The following is a 17,076-nucleotide window of genomic DNA, read 5'->3' as shown; positions in this document are numbered from 1 at the left end:
TTAAAGCTGTGTTGGGTATAGCCATTCTCTGAATTTCCCATAATTCCTTTACATGGCACTAGATCAGGGGCATTGTTGGTACTATAATTAAAAGGTTGGCTAAATCCAACCAGGTGGCACTTCTTGGAGTATCAGACTGAAAATAGAATTTACAGTGGACCAGGGCAGGAATCATTAAAGCTGCTGGGATCCTAGCACCTGCTGGGACATCAGGTCCCAACAGTGGCACCGAGACCATCACAGGCAATGGAAAGTGCTATTCACATCCTCAGTTTATAGAGTTTGCTACCCTGACGTAACTTTGCAAACGGAATACACAATTTGGGCAGGCTTGCATGCGTTTATTTGTCTGCTTTTCGGGGTTGCAGTTAATAATAATAATAAATGCTACTGTTGAGCGCAAGTCTGCAATGGGCAAAATGGCTGACCAAGTCAGGATCTTTGAAAATGCTGATGCTTCCCTTTTATGTGCATTAAACTACATTTAAAAGGTTCAAATCCCTCTCTGATGAGTCCTCACAAAGACATCACAGTGGGGATATTTTCCACAAATGTGGAGATGAAGTGTGGTTGCTCTTGTACTTGGGGTTTAAAATCACAAAGGGTATTATTTTTCCACTTCATCCTTAGGATAGCAATAGAATTTTGTTGCCCAAAAGGTTCTCAAAATGAGAAACCACACTTTCCAATCAATATGTTGGCTATTGCCCATCACAGATTAAGCTAGCAACTGTGTACCATATTTTTCGCCCTATAGGACGCACTTTTCCCCTCCAAAAATGATATTTCCCCCCCCCCCCAAAACTAGGTGTGTCCTATGGGCCGGTGCGTCCTATGGGGCGAAAAATACGGTAAGTGTTTTTAAAGCATAATCTAGGAAGATCAAATTGATCTAGAAAGCCCTAAATGCTTATGTTCCAACAGATTGTGCCCTTCCGTGATAAATTATAAGTATAGGCATACAGAGGCTTTCAGAGGTTGCTTTGTGTAGTCCCAAGGTGAGGAACTCTGGTGCACTCCATATGGGATTCCAACAACTATCAACCCAGCAACTCTGGGAAGAGTGGATGGGAACTGTAGTCCAGCAACATTTGGAGGGCCAAAGGTTGTAATATTATTTTTTCATATTACGTATGAGAAATAGCACAGCTGTAGAGACCTGATGAAAGTGAAGGCTTCATCAAGCTTGGCAACAGTGAGTGTCAGAGAAACTAGAGTTTGGAATGCATTTTAGAGAGATTATAGTTAATCATGAGATACACAACTAAGTATCATATGCCTCTTGGCAGGATAGCTCCCTGCAACAGAGGAGACACTGTTATGTGTTTAGCTGGAAAACATGCTTAGGAGCCATACCCCCTTGCTGACACATGTGCTTTATATAGAAAAACTGGGACTTTAAACAATGGCTCCTTGCCATGGTTTAACATCAATTCAACACTGTTCTGAACAAGTCCACTTCCAATAAATTATTGTTGCCGCTTGGCTGGAATCTAATCTGCACCCCCGACTCCAAGAATATTGAACTCTTAGAGAGTCTTGGGGCAGAAGCCTCTAGGCCAAGGAAATGTCAGCCAACATCTCCCGCTCCATTAGATTCTCACAATTCTTCACTATATTTTATGTTTTCCCCCACCCCAAGGACTTTTGAAGCCCAAGCAGAGTTTGGGTAGTGCTGAAAGAACTTTGGCCATTTAGTAGAAAGGTTTCAAAGATCAGCAACATTTTATGTAGTTTGTTTTTGAAATGTTTGTGGTATGTATTATTAGGTTGTTCTTCCTCTGCCCTGAAGTGCTGAGGTTAAGAATAGATTTGTCAAAAAATGAATTAAAAAGGGTGGAATTTTACTTGGTTGGTTATTAAGATCGAAACATGAATGGGCAAGACTCAGCAGCTTGGGAGTTGCTAGCTTATTTTTAATTATTGTCTTCCTCTTTGTGATCCTGTTTGTTGGGGGGTGCGGTTCTTGAAGGGTTGGAAAGAGGGTCCAGGATAAAGTTGACAGTTTAGTTATCAGTCATTTCAAAAGTTATAGTCCAATTATAAGAACTGAATGACAAGGTTACAACTCCATAGTTTTCTTCACCTTCTCCTCTAATAAGATGGTTAGGAGTTAATTACAGGTTTAGGATTTTTTCATTGAGTGCGATCTGTGACTGTGTGAGATTTGCCAAGTAAGTCACCATCAGCAGGTCCTGAAAAGAAGAAAGGAGCATGCATAAGATTAGGCAGAAAACAGTTGTATAAAATAATAATCTGTTAATTTGCAGAAGCGTATTTAACATGGGTCCACCTGGTTGTGCCAAGAGACTGCAGAGCCTCTTAAGCTCCCAGTTCCAGATTGTTTAATACAGCTTGAAAGCCTTGCCAAAGAGTTACATTATCGTGAAGCTTTGTGCCAACGGGATTTAGTCCAGTAAGAGAGGTGCTCTACTAATTTTGATCTCATTCTCTGCAATATGGTATAGGAAGGGAAACCTTATTCCGCCTGAGGGCCACATTCCCTTATAAGCAACCTTCTGGGGGCCGCTTGCCAATGGTTGGTGTGGCCAGAAGCAAAAGCGGGCAGAGCAATAAATGAAACTCTTCTCTCTGCATGGTAGACTAATTCCAACCACACAAAAGCCAGAGGTTTTTACATCTCTCCACACACAAACACCCTCATCCAAACAAGCAAGATGAATTATCGAAGTCAAAGGACACATTCCAACCGGGCAAAAGGACTTGAAGAGAGCATGGAGCAGTGTCAATGAGGTGTGTGGCCTGGGTAGCCAGGCCCCAATGTTCCAGACCCGTTGTCCACAAAGGCTGCACAGTTGTTGTGCCTCCATTTTCCAGACAGGAAACCTGAACCAGAGGTAACCACCACTATCTTGAGTTATGCAGTCTGAACTGCTTGGCCACTGCCAATAATTTTACATGTCCAAGACTGCGGTGTGCAGTTGGGTAAACCAAGGCTCTGGTCAAGACCTAGGCTGTGACTGCAAAACTACACAAGAGCATTCAAGGGAGCTTGTGGGAAGGAGCTTATACATAGAACATACTGACTTGGCTACCATCCTTTTATAAGCAACATGTGTATGCACACACCCCACCCCAACGCTAACTTTGGAACTGGTCAGAGTCCATATTTTTATCCAAATGGGCAACTTTTCAGGATATGATCCAATACAACGCAAGTTCTTGATTTGCAGGGAAATAAGCCTTCATAAAAAGCAGCCAATTCAAAATCCCCTCTGGTTGTGCAGGAAGGTTGCTGCACCAGAGATCTAAGGCAGCCTTGCAAGTCAGTACACACAAGAGGTGCTACTAAACCAAACAGGAATCACCAGCTTACCCACCTATACATCTATATATTAGCCAATTGTGGCACATTGCTTGCATGGAGGAAGCTTCCAAGCGAGCGATGCTTTTACAAGCCAGCTGTACGGACTTACGTTGATATTGCTGTTCAACATTGTCTCAAAGTCCTCTGGCGAAATCTTCGGAACCTGGGTGATGAGGTCCATCAGGAAGCGGCCAACAGTGTTGTCAGCAGTCACCTTACCAGACTAGATATGAAGACAGGCAATGTTAACAAATTATTCAAAATAAAGGTGCACACAAACAAGGGTGCATTTATTTTCTAGCCAGACCACAACACTATCCTCACCAGCACATCTTCAGCATACTGCAGCACCGTGCTCAGGGTATCCTGAATCCGAGCAGAAGCAGCTCCCACTTGCTGAAGATCACTGGATAAACTGATCACTCGATTTGGACTGAAGCAAGTCTTCATGATGAGATCAACTGAGAACACAGGGTGTGGGAATGACTGTTAGAACAGCATTTGTCGTCACTGACAATTGCCATGTACCATAGCAATCATGATGCTTCACTACTCATATGCAGCCTTCTGAATCCATTGCCACACCCTTTCTAGTGGCAATTCAACAACTACTATTTGATGCTACTGCCTCATCTCTTCCCCCTGGCCACTGCATGGTTATTCAGCTGAAAGCATTGTTGGCAAAGCCTTTCGCTCATTAGAAACTGAAATCCAATTGTTAAAAATCCAGATTGCTGAAGGTTGATATTGCCAAACAGTGTGTGTCTTCCAATTTAGAGAAAGCATTTAAAAGCTGAACATGTTTAGATGAAGAACAGTGTCTCTGGGCACACAAGCATATTGCTACTGTAGCTGCTATTAAGTGGTTAATTTCCTTCCTGACAGCCAAATTCCCCTGCAAGTCCCTCCTCCCACCTGCTTTCCCTCACAATGTGGCAAACATATTATCTAGGACCTGAGCTGAAGGAAGGGAGTTGCAGGGGCAAAAAGCAATCAACAGAGATCAAGGCCCCTCACTCAACCCACTCGATTCAAGCAATGCACCCACTGCCTTTTTGCAGCTGTTCTCAGCCACCCAAAACCCAGCTGGACCCAAATATTCATAAACACAGTGGTATCTAAGCACTGAGCAGCGGACAGCTATCATTGTGCTCTCACTGCTGCCAGGAAAAGCCAGCACCATCCTACAGCCCAAGAACAGGTTCTCCAACCCCTGGAACAAAGTCATGTGGTAGTGGTAGGCTGTTTTCCCACATGGCCATGGCCGAACTTTAAAAGAGCAGCAACTGGAAAAGAATACCTTTCCCACAGCCTTATTTCTGAAAAAGAATCTTACATTTATTGTAGGTTCATTTTTATTTTTTACTGTGAGCTGTCTTGGAGGCCTACTGACAGGCAGAAAGGCAGGATATATATGGTTTAAAATAAATTTTTAATATGAGCTAAATAAATGCCAGTTCATTCAAGAAAATGTATTAGTTGATTAGCTGGTTATTATAGCCTTAACTATTACTACTCTACATCATTCAGCTCCAGCCTTACAAAAGAATGTTGGGTAACTGAATCCTCCGTCTTTTGTTCTAAATCACCCACAGCAAACCACCTCACCCCCACTACTTGGAAGTAGAGAGCATGCACAGAGACAGCAGCCATAATATGCGGAGGCAACACAAAGAAGTGCTATGAATGCTCTAGACTGGAATACACAACTATGGTCAAGTTGGCAGTATGTGCATTTGATAACTACTCACCCCAGGCAAACCAGATGGCTGCTGTGGATTATTTAAATAAAATCCCAGTCTTCCAACCTAAGGGTCAGCATCACCCATAGGAATGAGTGGCAACTATTTCACTTATACGGGGAGCAGCAAAGAGTGATCACAAACAAGCCCCACTCCTTATCCCTTTTTTTTTTTCCAAATACATTTTTATTAAGGTTATGCACATAACAAACATACAACCAAATACAAAAGAAAAAATTGTAACAAAAAAAAGAGTCAAGATATACAAGCCAACTTTTTCCTCTCTCTAACTATACAAAGATAGATTAATCTGGCTATTTCACAAAACAGTAAAAGATAAAAAAAAAAAACCACCCACAGAAACCGCCTCCTGGACTTCCTTCCATCCTTTTGGTAAGTATCGAATATCTGCTTCCATTACGTATTTGATTTTTAATCTATAGACCTAAATTCACACGCTGGTAGTATTTGTTCTGACCCTGCCAATCACATTAAGCATTTATTCCAATATAGTTCCAGTATTTACTCCAATTTTTCAGAGATTTCTGTTCATCGTGGTCTCTTAGTTTACCTGTTAATTTATCAAGCTCAGCATATTTTATCATTTTAATTTGCCAATCATTTATATTGGGGATAGTTTCCACTTTCTAATATTGTGTCAATAAAATTCTCGCTGCTGTGGTGGCATAGAGGAATATCGTTCTATCTTCTTTCTTAATATCTTTACCCGTCATTCCCAGCAAAAAGGCTTCGGGTCTTTTGGGAAAAGTGTATTTAAATATTCTTTTAAGCTCATTGTAAACCGATTCCCAAAAGCCTTTCACCTTTTTGCATGTCCACCATAGATGATATAGGTCACCCTCCACCTCCCCACATTTCCAGCATTTCTTATCTTTTAGTCTATACATTTTGGCCAACTTCACAGGGGTGTGGTACCACCTATATAGCATCTTCCAAACATTTTCTCTCAGAGACATACATGCTGTAAACTTTATGTTATAATTCCACACTTCCAGCCACCTTTCAAAATCGATGTTATAACCAAAGTCAATTGCCCATTTAATCATTGCCTCCTTCACCTCCTCGTCCTTTGTATACCACTCTAAAAGTATGTCATAGATTCTAGATAGGGTTTTGTTTTTACCTTCTATTACTTCTACATTAAATTTTGATTTTTTGTCATCAAAACCCAACTTCTTCTTGTCCTCTTTTAGCAAATCATTCACCTGGTGGTATTGCAACCACCCAGTGAATAGATTTTTTATCTCTTCATAAGGTCTAAGTCTTGGCCCTTGGTCTGTTTTTCTTAACATTTCTTCATAGGTGGCGTTTTTTTCCTCCATGTTTGTTTTCTTCACCGTTAAAGCCTCCACTCTTCACCGTTAAAGCCTCCACTCCTTATCCCTAGTAAGATCAGTCAGGCATAAGTGGCAGGTTAGGCCACTCTCAACTGTGTCCTAGATTATAGCCCTATTACTTTATCCCACAGAACACTGTCAAGCCAACCTCTACTTGTCTCAGCCCCAAATAATGAGAGAAACTTGGGAGGACAGGCACACACTACAGTCATACCTTGGTTTGCAGACGCTTCAGGTTGCATTTTTTCAGGTTACGGGCCGCCGAAACCCGGAAGTACCAGAACGGGTACTTTGCGCGTGCACAGAAGTGCTGAATAGCAACCTGCGCGTGCGCAGATGCAGGTTGCAAACGCTCCGGGGTGCGAATGTGCATTCTGCACGGATCACGTTCGCAACCTGAGCGTCCACTGTACTTTAATCACTCAAAGACATTTATAAAGTATCAAAAAAGGACAAGAATACTTACCACCTATCCGTTCTGTGTCGTAGTAAGTATATTTCACTGTGAGCGGAGTGAACATTACTCCCATAGTCTTACCAGGGACTCCCATTGCAGTACTAGAGGAAAAACAGATTTTCTTAGCACAAACAAGGGCTCAGAGGAAGCTTTATAGCACCCAAGAAGGTGGTTACACTGGCTTGATTCATATAGCATGGTAGGACAAACTATGGCTTACCGAGATGGTGCCAATGCATGGTGTTTTGGAGGAGCTCACTACCACTTGGCTCTTCCCAGGTCATTTTTGTTGCCACACTACACCAGACTATGCCTAAGTTTGCCTTAGGGTGTCATCTGAACCCAGGATCATGGTTAAGCTCCCTCTTCACTAACCATCAGCTAACACCAAGAACAAACCTTGGTTAACACAGCTCAAGTTAGTGAAAGGAGAGTTTAACTATGAATCCTGCTCTGGGCAACACAATAAGCCAAACTTTGGCAAGAACTGCAAATATACAAATAGTACTTCTGAATGCTCTGGCGGACAAATACCTGATTAAAAAGCAAGGAAATTGCAGAATGGTAGGAAACAGAAGAAAGCACAAATGAGAACATTAACACCTGTTCTCACCCCATCCCTTCTCCATACATAGTACGTGGAGGACCATCCACACAATTGGGATCCTTAAAAGCAGGATGGCGAATTTTTTCCTCTCTCCTTCCTCTGTAATGCCCATTGAAACGTTCTCCAAATCCTTTGTTAATTTGAAACTTACAGTCAGGAGCCCTGGAATGTTCTCATAAATTGAATGTCCTTGGGTATATGAGACAGACAGTGCCTTCTCCATGGTAGCGATTAAATAAGAGACATTCTTCCAAGCAAGTTCCACTGGGCTCAGGCTTTCTGTCTATAGATATGCTTTGAAAACATTTTTATTTTAAACTTATTTGATGGTCTACTCTATTGCATTTAGATTTTCGTTTTTGATATTTTATTGTCTTACTTGTTTTTGAAAGGCTATTTTTGTAAAACACCAGATAGCTAGTTAAAAGGAACAAAGATGGAGGTAGAACAAGTGCAGTACATGAAGGTTGTTTTGTAAATACCTGATATAGGCCTTAATGCTCATGCGCCCATTTTGTAGACTGGTATCCACCGTGAGGTGAATTGGATTGTGTGCTTCTCGACTGTAATATTCGTGAATCAAGACAGAGTGTTCTGTGATGTCATGCCCTGTTGCATACCTTCAAAAACATAATTTAGACTAATTAATACTTGCACACAATGAAGCCCATTCATTCAACACAGACCTTTTAGACACAGATGAGATATGCCAGTTAGATATATTAAACAACGCTAATTCAGATGTAGATACATCCATAAATCATTCTTGTGCTGCCCTCTGAATTACATTAAAGAAACATATCATAACTTGGTTTGGAGGCAAAAGATTCCTGCATTGCAGGGGGTTGGACTAGATTACCATTGTGATCTTTTCCAACTTTACAATTCTATGATTTGTTGATAAACCAGCTGCATCACAAAATAAATACAAGGAAAAAAGATAGCAAGAGAATTGCCAGCACCTCTGCTGAGAAAACATAAGCCCAGTGCAATTAGAAATTGCACTTAGTTAAAATAAACCAGAATCAAATGTTTGTCATTTGTTTAAACTAACTACAGTTAGAACTAGCCACAGTTCTCTAAGTCTGGATACAATAGAGAACTGTGGTTAATCTAAAAGTGAAAGTCGATAAACTTATAATATCCTCTTGGTTGTGCAGAGACGAAAAGTAACAGGGAGGTATATGCTTCTGAGGCTCACAAAATACTCATTCCTTTAATCACAGCCCAGTTTGTCATTATGTCTGAACCAGGCCCTTACACAGTGAACATATGTTATAGGTATGGGCAGACTGGCACATCCAACATTCATAAGTAATGTAGCCACATGATACTCCAGCCATTTAACCAATTGGTCTATATGGAACAAGAGGTTCCTCTCCTCCAACTAAATTGGCAGTCAGTTATATAGTGCAGTACTCACTATTTTTGGGTACAAAAAATATACTTTTGAAATGTTTTTGTGCTGAGTGTAAGCCATCATGGGGGGGGGCGGACTTTGGATTTTGAAAGATGGCATAAAAATATTAACAAATATGTATTTATTTAACATATTTATATTCCACCTTTCTCCCAAGTTGGGACTTGGCAGCAGTGCTTTAAAAAAAAAAAAATCAAATAAGATGCTCTAACATAGAACTAACAGAAGTCAGGAAATTGCTGTAGTTTTTAGGTAAGTCACAATTAATTTTACCTTCTCTGGCATGAGTTATGCAACGCAGGACTAAACACACTTTTGCCCCAGCATAACTTGCACTGTACATCAACAATTTGAAAAGCCCATTAATGCTGTTCTGTTTTTGTAAAAAGAATAGCAACCTACCATCCCAGAATAATTTCACTGGGAGAAACTTTCTTGTGCAGTTCATACATATTCTTGGCAAATTCCATGTCAACTGCCACCTAGAAGAAAGGAAGTAAGAGAATCTGTAGCAGTGAGTCTCATCTATTGCAATGGTAGCAACTCTCCAAGGTCTGAAGCAGTCTTTCCTGCCTTGTTAACTAAATTCTTGTGACTTTAGATGCTGGGGATTAAACCTGCATGAACTCTGCAAATGGTCTTACAGCTTCCCTGCCTTCATTTCAAACAATCACCAGGTTATCAAATTTCCAAGAAGTGATGCTGCACCAGAGTCACAGAGATTTTGAAACCCAGAATTCTCTAATCTAGCTATCAACTATTTCACCACCACACTGGGCTTAGCTCTGAGTGGCCAGTACATGACATAATACAGCATGGGGAGGAAGCAGGTACTCACCTCATCTTCTGACTCATTGTGAGGCACTGAGAAGCAGTTGGTGACTTCCACTGAATGCTTGTCAATGGTGCCTGCAAAAGGACAACATGTTTCTGTAAGATAAAGCCTTTCTAACCAAGGCCCCAAGATCATGCAAGGAGAGATTTTGTAATTAAGGTATAAGACAAGGATGAGCGATTGTCAGCTGCTGGGCTGGTCTCAGCTCATGAAGCCTTGCAATTCCAGAATGTTTGTCAACTGTGCCTGTGAAATTAAGAGATATGTTTCCATGAGAAAGCATCAGCCAGATCCCTGCCATGGCCCTCTCCACAGCTAGAGGGAGAGGCAAAAGTGCTGGAGGGTAGAGGGAGGAAACCAAGATTAATAGGCAAAATGCCTTCTTTATGCTGGAGAGTGTCTGATGTAATCGAATTGCAAAGTGTTGTGGGTCTGTGGGGAGAAAGAAACCAAAATTTAGGATGCTGGAGGGAGAAGCAAGGGGCTTTTTTTTTTTTAAGGGGTACTGCTGCTGTAGAGTATCAAAGCATTTGATGTACTCAAAATGCAAAGTGCTTTCCCTTTTATTGCTTTCTCTCGGAGGAAGAAAGGGAGGGAAGGATGAAGCCGACTGAGTCTCCAACATAATGAAACCCCTGACATCTTACAACTTGTGGATTGCAGCCCTTGACAGAAGGTTTCCCACCCTTGGCACAGAACTTAGGAGAAGCCTGACCAAAAGAAGAAGATTCAGGTTTGCTAAGAAAGTATATTGGAATTAGAAACATCACCCAGCTTTCTTCTCCAACTTCAGTTTCTTTCAGTATCTATTAAAGAATGCTTTTTATTGTGGTGTACAACGTGGCCATAATTTACACTAGCCCATGGGATCACGTTTCAGTATAAGGCCTGAGTATTTTGACCTTCAATAAACTACAGTATTTAGAAAAGTACAATGCAACAGATGCACTTTTCCTTGCCTTTTATGACAAGCTATCCTCTTCAAAAATCCCCTCTTCCACGTAAATTCACAGAATTGTAGAGTTGGAAGGGATCCTGGGGATCATCTAGTACAACTCCCTGCAATGAGGGAATATGCAGCTGTCTCATAAGGGAATCAAACCTGCAACCTTGATGTTATTTAAAGCACATTTAGTTCTCCACTACATTTGGGCATCCTAGGGCTGAGATGTGACCATGCAAGAGGTACCACAGCCTAGCGGCTTGACCTACAAATCAGTATGTTCCTGGTTTGCCTTGCCTCTTTGCCATAAAGTCATAAATTCAACACCCATCTGCAATATGGGAATAATCATACTCACTTGCCTGACAAACTGGTTGAGATACCATAGTGAGTGAAGTTTTCTGAGAGCCACTACAGTTGACGTGAATAGAACAGGGAGATCTGGCTTCCAAATTCCTTGCTCAGCCACTGCAGTATACACAGGCGGGCTGCTTTTTAGGCTACTTCACAGGAATGATTCTGCGCACCAGCCAAACAATGACAGAGGAAGCAGGAACAAAATGCAATCAATAATGCACCATTACAAAGCGGGAGCGTCGAAGCAGCAAAGCTGCCATGTGACCTCAGCTACAAGGCATAAAGCCCAGATTCAAATTTCACCTCTGCCTGACAAATACACTTGGAAAACTTTAAGAGGAGGAATGGGACCCTATGACCCTCAACTTACTGTTAGGCAAGAAATGATGGGAACTAGAGCCCACCAAGGTCTGGAGAGGCCAAAAGCTCCCCCATCCCTGTCTTTAAACTGCAATCCATGCAGTTTCAACCTCTGGCCTGTGGGTAACCCTGCAAAGCAGTCTAAACTAAGCACCACATAAATGCTGCCAAGCAGCTGCTTTTAGCATTTTAGCCTCTTGTACATTTTCAACACATGGTAGCTTTTCACCTGTTTATCTTTTTGTAACATGCTTTGAGGGTTTGGGATGTTGTTGTTTACAAATGACGTATAAACTTCATGAAATAAAAAAGCATAAAAATATTAACTAGCTTAGCTACATTTTAATTAGTATGGTGATGACTAGCTGTTTTTACATCTTGATTTTATTCTGTGAACCGCCCTAAGACCCCTGGATATAGGGCAGTATATAAATTTAATTAATAATAATACAGTGGTACCTCGGGTTAAGTATTTAATTCGTTCCGGAGGTCCGTTCTTAACCTGAAACTGTTCTTAACCTGAAGCACCACTTTAGGTAAAGGGGCCTCCTGCTGCAGCTCCGCTGCCGAAGCACAATTTCTGTTCTTATCCTGAAGCAAAGTTCTTAACCTGAAGCACTATTTCGGCGTTAGCGGAGTCTGTAACCTGAAGTGTATGTAACCTGAAGCGTATGTAACCCGAGGTACCACTGTAATAATAATAATAATTTTGCGTTTGATTGACGACCAGGCGATGTATATATTTTATGGGATAAAAACATAGGAAGCATAAAGTTATTAACTGGCACAGCTACATTTAAATGAGTACACAGTTGACTGACTTCCGAGTTCCACGCTTGTGTTTTAACACCCAAGCGGTGCCTACATTTTACGAAATAACTACGAACTAATACTATGCCAGTTAATTTATTGCTTCCGTTTCCTAAAACCTATACACCAGTCGGTTATAAAACAAAAGCAAGCCAGCGAAACTCCAAGCCGATTATTACCAGCCTAGCGACGAGTGCAAGGGAGGTAAAGAACGAAAGGCGGGCTTCTGAGTATGTGCAGAGTTCCGGCCACGAGGAAAAGCGGCGGCTGGGACGGAAGGGTGTCGTTGGCCTTACCGAGCAGCGTCCCGATGACCCGGGCGGCCCCCTCGTTCCGCCGCTCGAAGCTGTCCACGATGGAGGCGAGCACCACCGGGTGGATCCGGACCGCGCGGCCGCCGGGGAAAGGCGCCGCCAGAGCCGGCGGCGGGGCCGGGGCCGGAGTCGGGGCCGGCGCCGGGGCGGCCTGAAGGGGAACCGGAGCAGGAGCCGCGGGAGGCGCCGACGAAACGGCGGCGGCGGCGGTGGTGGAGGCAGCTGCGGGCGGGGAAGCAGCCGCGGGAGCAGGAGGCGGCGGCGGCGAGGGCGTCGCGGCGCTCTGAGGGGAACTGGCTGCTACGGCCGCCATCTTGTCGGCGAAAGGGACCCGTGGAAGCGGCTCCTCGGCGCTGATAGGCTGAGCCGAGGCCACTGGAGAGTCACGTGCTTCGCCCTCTTCCCGAGGAGGCGCGTCACGCCTCCCATCCCCCGCGACGCTTTGGTTGCCGTCGCCATAGACGTATAAAGAATGTCAGAGTGACGCGTTCAACCCGAGTGCCGTGGAGCTTCCTAGCTCCCTTTTCACTTCCTCCTTCCTCCTCAAGGTGCCCATAGAGGAGCAATGGAGAAACTCAGGGTTTTCAGCTTGCTTGTTATTGCCTACGAATTGTAGAGTTGGAAGGGACTAATCCAACCCTCCCCCTATAATTCTGGAAGCCTTTGACCAATGTGGGGCTCCAAACTACGACCTTTAGATTTAAAATCTCATGCTCTAGCGATTGAGCCACCCCATGTTAAATAGGTACTGGTTCTTCCCTGCCAGATTGTACTTGTTGTGGATATTTGATTTCTTGCGGGATGGGGAGAGAGCTTTAAAAAGTTTTTTTAAAAAAAAATACCAATACAGTCCAGTTACAGTGCTGGTGGGTAGACTGCGCTTCAGGCAGTTTACAACAATCCTGTAACATGCACTGATTGATATTGCAGGTATGAGTGGCACTGAAGCCATATAGATTCTTACATCAGTGCCCTACAACTTATCATACCCATCACACATGGGCATGATGACAATTATGTTGATGCATGACAACCCTGCAGTGTAGTCCAATATTATCTGGTCATCTACTACAATGTATTTTTATGGAAATACACTTGGGGTAGAAAGGATACATTTTCCTTAGGCTGGGAAAATATACAAGCCTGTTTTGGTTCTAAAGGATTTTCCAGGGGATGCCTCACATTTTCTGAGTGTTGCTGCTAGGAAAGCCTTGGTATCTTGGATGGTTTTCTTATAATTTGTATATCATTTTTCTGTTTTAAGGAGGGGTGTGTGTGTGTTGTTGTTTTTTCCATTACAGTGGTGCCCCGCAAGACGAATGCCTCGCAAGACGGAAAACTCGCTAGACGAAAGAGTTTTCTGTTTTGGAGGTGCTTCGCAAAACGAATTTCCTATGGGCTTGCTTCGCAAGACGAAAATGTCTTGCGAGTTCCTGCGGTTTTTTCCCCCTCCCCCCCTTTTTCTAAGCCGCTTATCCGCTTATCCGCTAAACCACTAATAGCGCTAATCCGCTAAGCCGTCAATGGGCTTGCTTCGCAAGACGAAAAAACCGCTAGACGAAGAGAATCGCGGAACGGATTCTTTTCGTCTTGCGAGGCACCACTGTACTTTCAATATGTCCATATAGAACAGCAAGTATTTTTTTTATTAGAAATACAGAATTGTAGAGTTGGAAGGGATCCCAAGGGTCATCTAATCTAACCTCCAGCAATGATGGAATCTCAACTAAAGCATCCCTAATGGATGGCTATTCAATCCCTGTTTTGAAACCTCCAAGAAAGGAGAGTCCACCCAGTGGCGTAGCGTGGGTTGTCAGCACCCGGGGCAAGGCAAGTAATTTGTGCCCCCTAACCCGTGGATTTGCGCCCCCTAACCCTAACCCCCAGATGTTGCGCCCAGTGCGGCCGGCCCCCCCTGCACCCCCCACGCTACGCCACTGAGTCCACCTCCTTCTGAGGGAGTCTGCTCCACTGTCAAAGAGGTCTTATCGTCTTATCCTCCTGAAAAGTTCTTCCTGATGTTTAGTCAGAATCTCCTTCCTTGTAACTTGAAGCCGTTGGGTTCAGGTCCTAACCTCTGGAGTAGGAGAAAACATGTTTGCTCCATCCTCCATCTCACCCAACTGCATAATTACATTTATAGGTAACATATGCTGAAAATGGGTTGCACTCTTATTGGAACAGAAATGAGAAAGACCTTGAGGAACACCACACATGGACACCTAAATCAGAAAATCAAAGTTTTTTTCTGCAGGAGGATCTCTTAGTATTCTGTAGGTACTGCTCTTCCACACAATCATGCGAAGACAACAACAGAATCAGACCTTTAGCTCTACTATAGACATGATGTCTGCTCAGTTGAGTCCTGAGTCCTGAGGCTACACAATCACTCTGTTGCAGGCCACCCCAATCTCTGCCGAGCCGTGTGATTCCAGGGGTCTTGAAACTCAACCAGGGTTTGTGTTGCGTTTGGAAAAATGAGGCACAGTGGAGACTGTAGTGTCTTTAAGATATATGGTTTTATTTACACATATATATGCCGAAATCTACAGTGGAGATTGTTCAAAGCAGTGGTTCCCAAATATCTAATTACAGAGGACCCCTTGTTTTTCAAAAGTCAAGTCATGGGCTTTTGAAAAATTTTATAACTCTGTGGTAGTTACATCTGCAAAGCAATTCTTTGAACAAAATGTGGGGTAGTCTCTAATAAGCAAAGGATTTTAGGTATACAGTGGTACCTCTGGTTACGAACTTAATTCGTTCCGGAGGTCTGTTCTTCACCTGAAACCGTTCTTCACCTGAGGTACCACTTTAGCTAATGGGGCCTCCTGCTGCCGCCATGCCACCAACGTGTGATTTCTGTTCTCATCCTGAGGTAAAGTTCTTAACCCGAGGTACTACTTCTGGGTTAGTGGAGTCTGTAACCCGAAGTGTTTGTAACCCAATGTGTTTATAACCCGAAGTAAAACTGTACTAAAAAATAGACTAGGGCTGAGCGATATCTGGTTTTTAACATTGTGATATATCATCAGCTAAACATCACAATATTCCAATATATCATGATGTCTGAAATTGGAGACTGGGTGTGGGGATGAGGGAAGGAGCAACCTTGGAGATCGGATGGGTGGGGGGAAGGAGTGGAAGCGGAGTCACCTCCACCTCATGGTTTTAGTGAGAGGGGATGGGGGGGTTGCATCAACGCACCATCAGTGGGGCAGCCAGCAGTGGCAGCCAGTGAAGATGCATGTCTACTGTGGCTTCTGCCGCTTTCCTGCTGAGAAAAGCTGCTCCATCCCAGTGCCAGGGGAAGGTAGTGGCACGGTGCCTTGAAGTGAGGGCGATCAGTTGCCCTGTTTTCCCTCAGCACGAGGGAAGGCAGCTCAGATCAGCAGCATTACTGGCTAAGATCGTCATGTGATATAAAAGGTGCCTTGAAATCGGCTGCCCTGCTCTCCCTTGCACAAGGAGCAATATATTGCTGTGTATTGCTGGCTCAAAATCATTATTGTGGTGTGATTTCAAAGCCAATTTGGGCCAATAAACTGAAAAATTGCACAGCCCTAAAACAGACATAAAATTTGAGATATTGCCATGCAAGAATGACAACAATTCAGTTGGGAGGGAGGCAAGAGATGGGGCCGTGACCCCCCTGGGTGCATTTCCCGGACCCCTAATTGGGAACCACTGGTTCAGAGCATTCTCATCTCAAAAGGGGCTTGCTTCCAGCAGGAGCACAGCCCTAGATTCCAGGGCAGGGGAAATAATTTTCTTGTTCCTTTAACAGCTGTTTGGCAGTCAGAAATTCAAAAGGCTTACCTTTCTTATAATGGAAATACAATTCTAGGAGAAGCTTCACCCTGACTGCTCTGATTTTGTGATGTCTCCTCCTCTTCTGGGTGGCAGTCTTTTGTGTTAGTCACACAATGGCTCCTGTGGAGTTTTGTCCTGAGTCTGAGCACTCACTCAAAATCCAAGATTTGTCCACAGGTCCAAAAAGCTTGGCAACCCCTGGTGCAGGACCTGGGTACCTCGATGACTGCTTACTCCAGTATAAACCTGATATACGTTGAGGTAAGCTGGTGCCCCATCTATGAAACACTCTCCTCACCCTCTGGCTGGCTCACCTGGTGCCTAAACATTGCAAGCTGCACTAAAGGGCTGAATATAAACAAGTATTATGCAAAATAACCACATCACTTAATTTACTTATTTCGTTAAGTTGGCTGTAACATAATCCTTGTGACATAATCTAGAATTTATTTTTTGGGAACAGGAAACAAACCAAAAATCGGTGAGAAATATAAAATAATTTCTCACTAGTGGCATCCATATTGAAATTCTGGTCACTGTTCTAATTAGTTTAAGTAATATTTCCTGACAATGACAAACCTAGACAGCATCTTAAAAAGTAGAGACATCACCTTGCCAACAAAGGTCCGTATAGTAAAAGCTATGGTTTTCCCAGTAGTGATGTATGGAAGTGAGAGCTGGACCATAAAGAAGGCTGATCGCCAAAGAATTGATGCTTTTGAATTATGGTGCTGG

At 43.2% G+C, this 17,076-nt stretch overlaps 1 protein-coding gene across 1 annotated transcript; it reads right to left on the bottom strand.

Annotated features, from left to right (window-relative positions):
* Window positions 1-1,895: 1,895 nt before the first annotated feature.
* On the bottom strand, window positions 1,896-12,859 carry EIF3F (eukaryotic translation initiation factor 3 subunit F). The gene is made up of 8 exons (XM_081864407.1): window positions 12,514-12,859; window positions 9,751-9,821; window positions 9,315-9,394; window positions 7,975-8,112; window positions 6,895-6,986; window positions 3,653-3,789; window positions 3,438-3,551; window positions 1,896-2,195 (listed from the first exon to the last, which is right to left on the bottom strand). The coding sequence occupies exons 1-8, from the start codon at window positions 12,842-12,844 to the stop codon at window positions 2,118-2,120; spliced, it is 1,041 nt and encodes a 346-aa protein (XP_081720533.1). The 5' UTR covers window positions 12,845-12,859; the 3' UTR covers window positions 1,896-2,117.
* Window positions 12,860-17,076: the final 4,217 nt, after the last annotated feature.

This window comes from Podarcis erhardii (genome assembly GCF_964252035.2).
Source record: "Podarcis erhardii genome assembly, chromosome: 5".
Classification (NCBI taxonomy): domain Eukaryota; kingdom Metazoa; phylum Chordata; class Lepidosauria; order Squamata; family Lacertidae; genus Podarcis; species Podarcis erhardii.
Note: the sequence above shows the minus strand (reverse complement) of the source record. Positions and strands in the feature narration are given on the sequence as shown.

Coding starts and splice junctions, on each gene's coding strand:
- EIF3F (XM_081864407.1), bottom strand. CDS start 12,844: ATGGCGGCCGTAGCAGCCAGTTCCCCTCAGAGCGCCGCGACGCCCTCG. Junction 3,790..6,894: donor CGACACAGAACGGATAGGTG/GTAAGTATTCTT, acceptor CTGTGTTCTCAG/TTGATCTCATCATGAAGACT. Junction 3,552..3,652: donor AGTATGCTGAAGATGTGCTG/GTGAGGATAGTG, acceptor CTTCATATCTAG/TCTGGTAAGGTGACTGCTGA.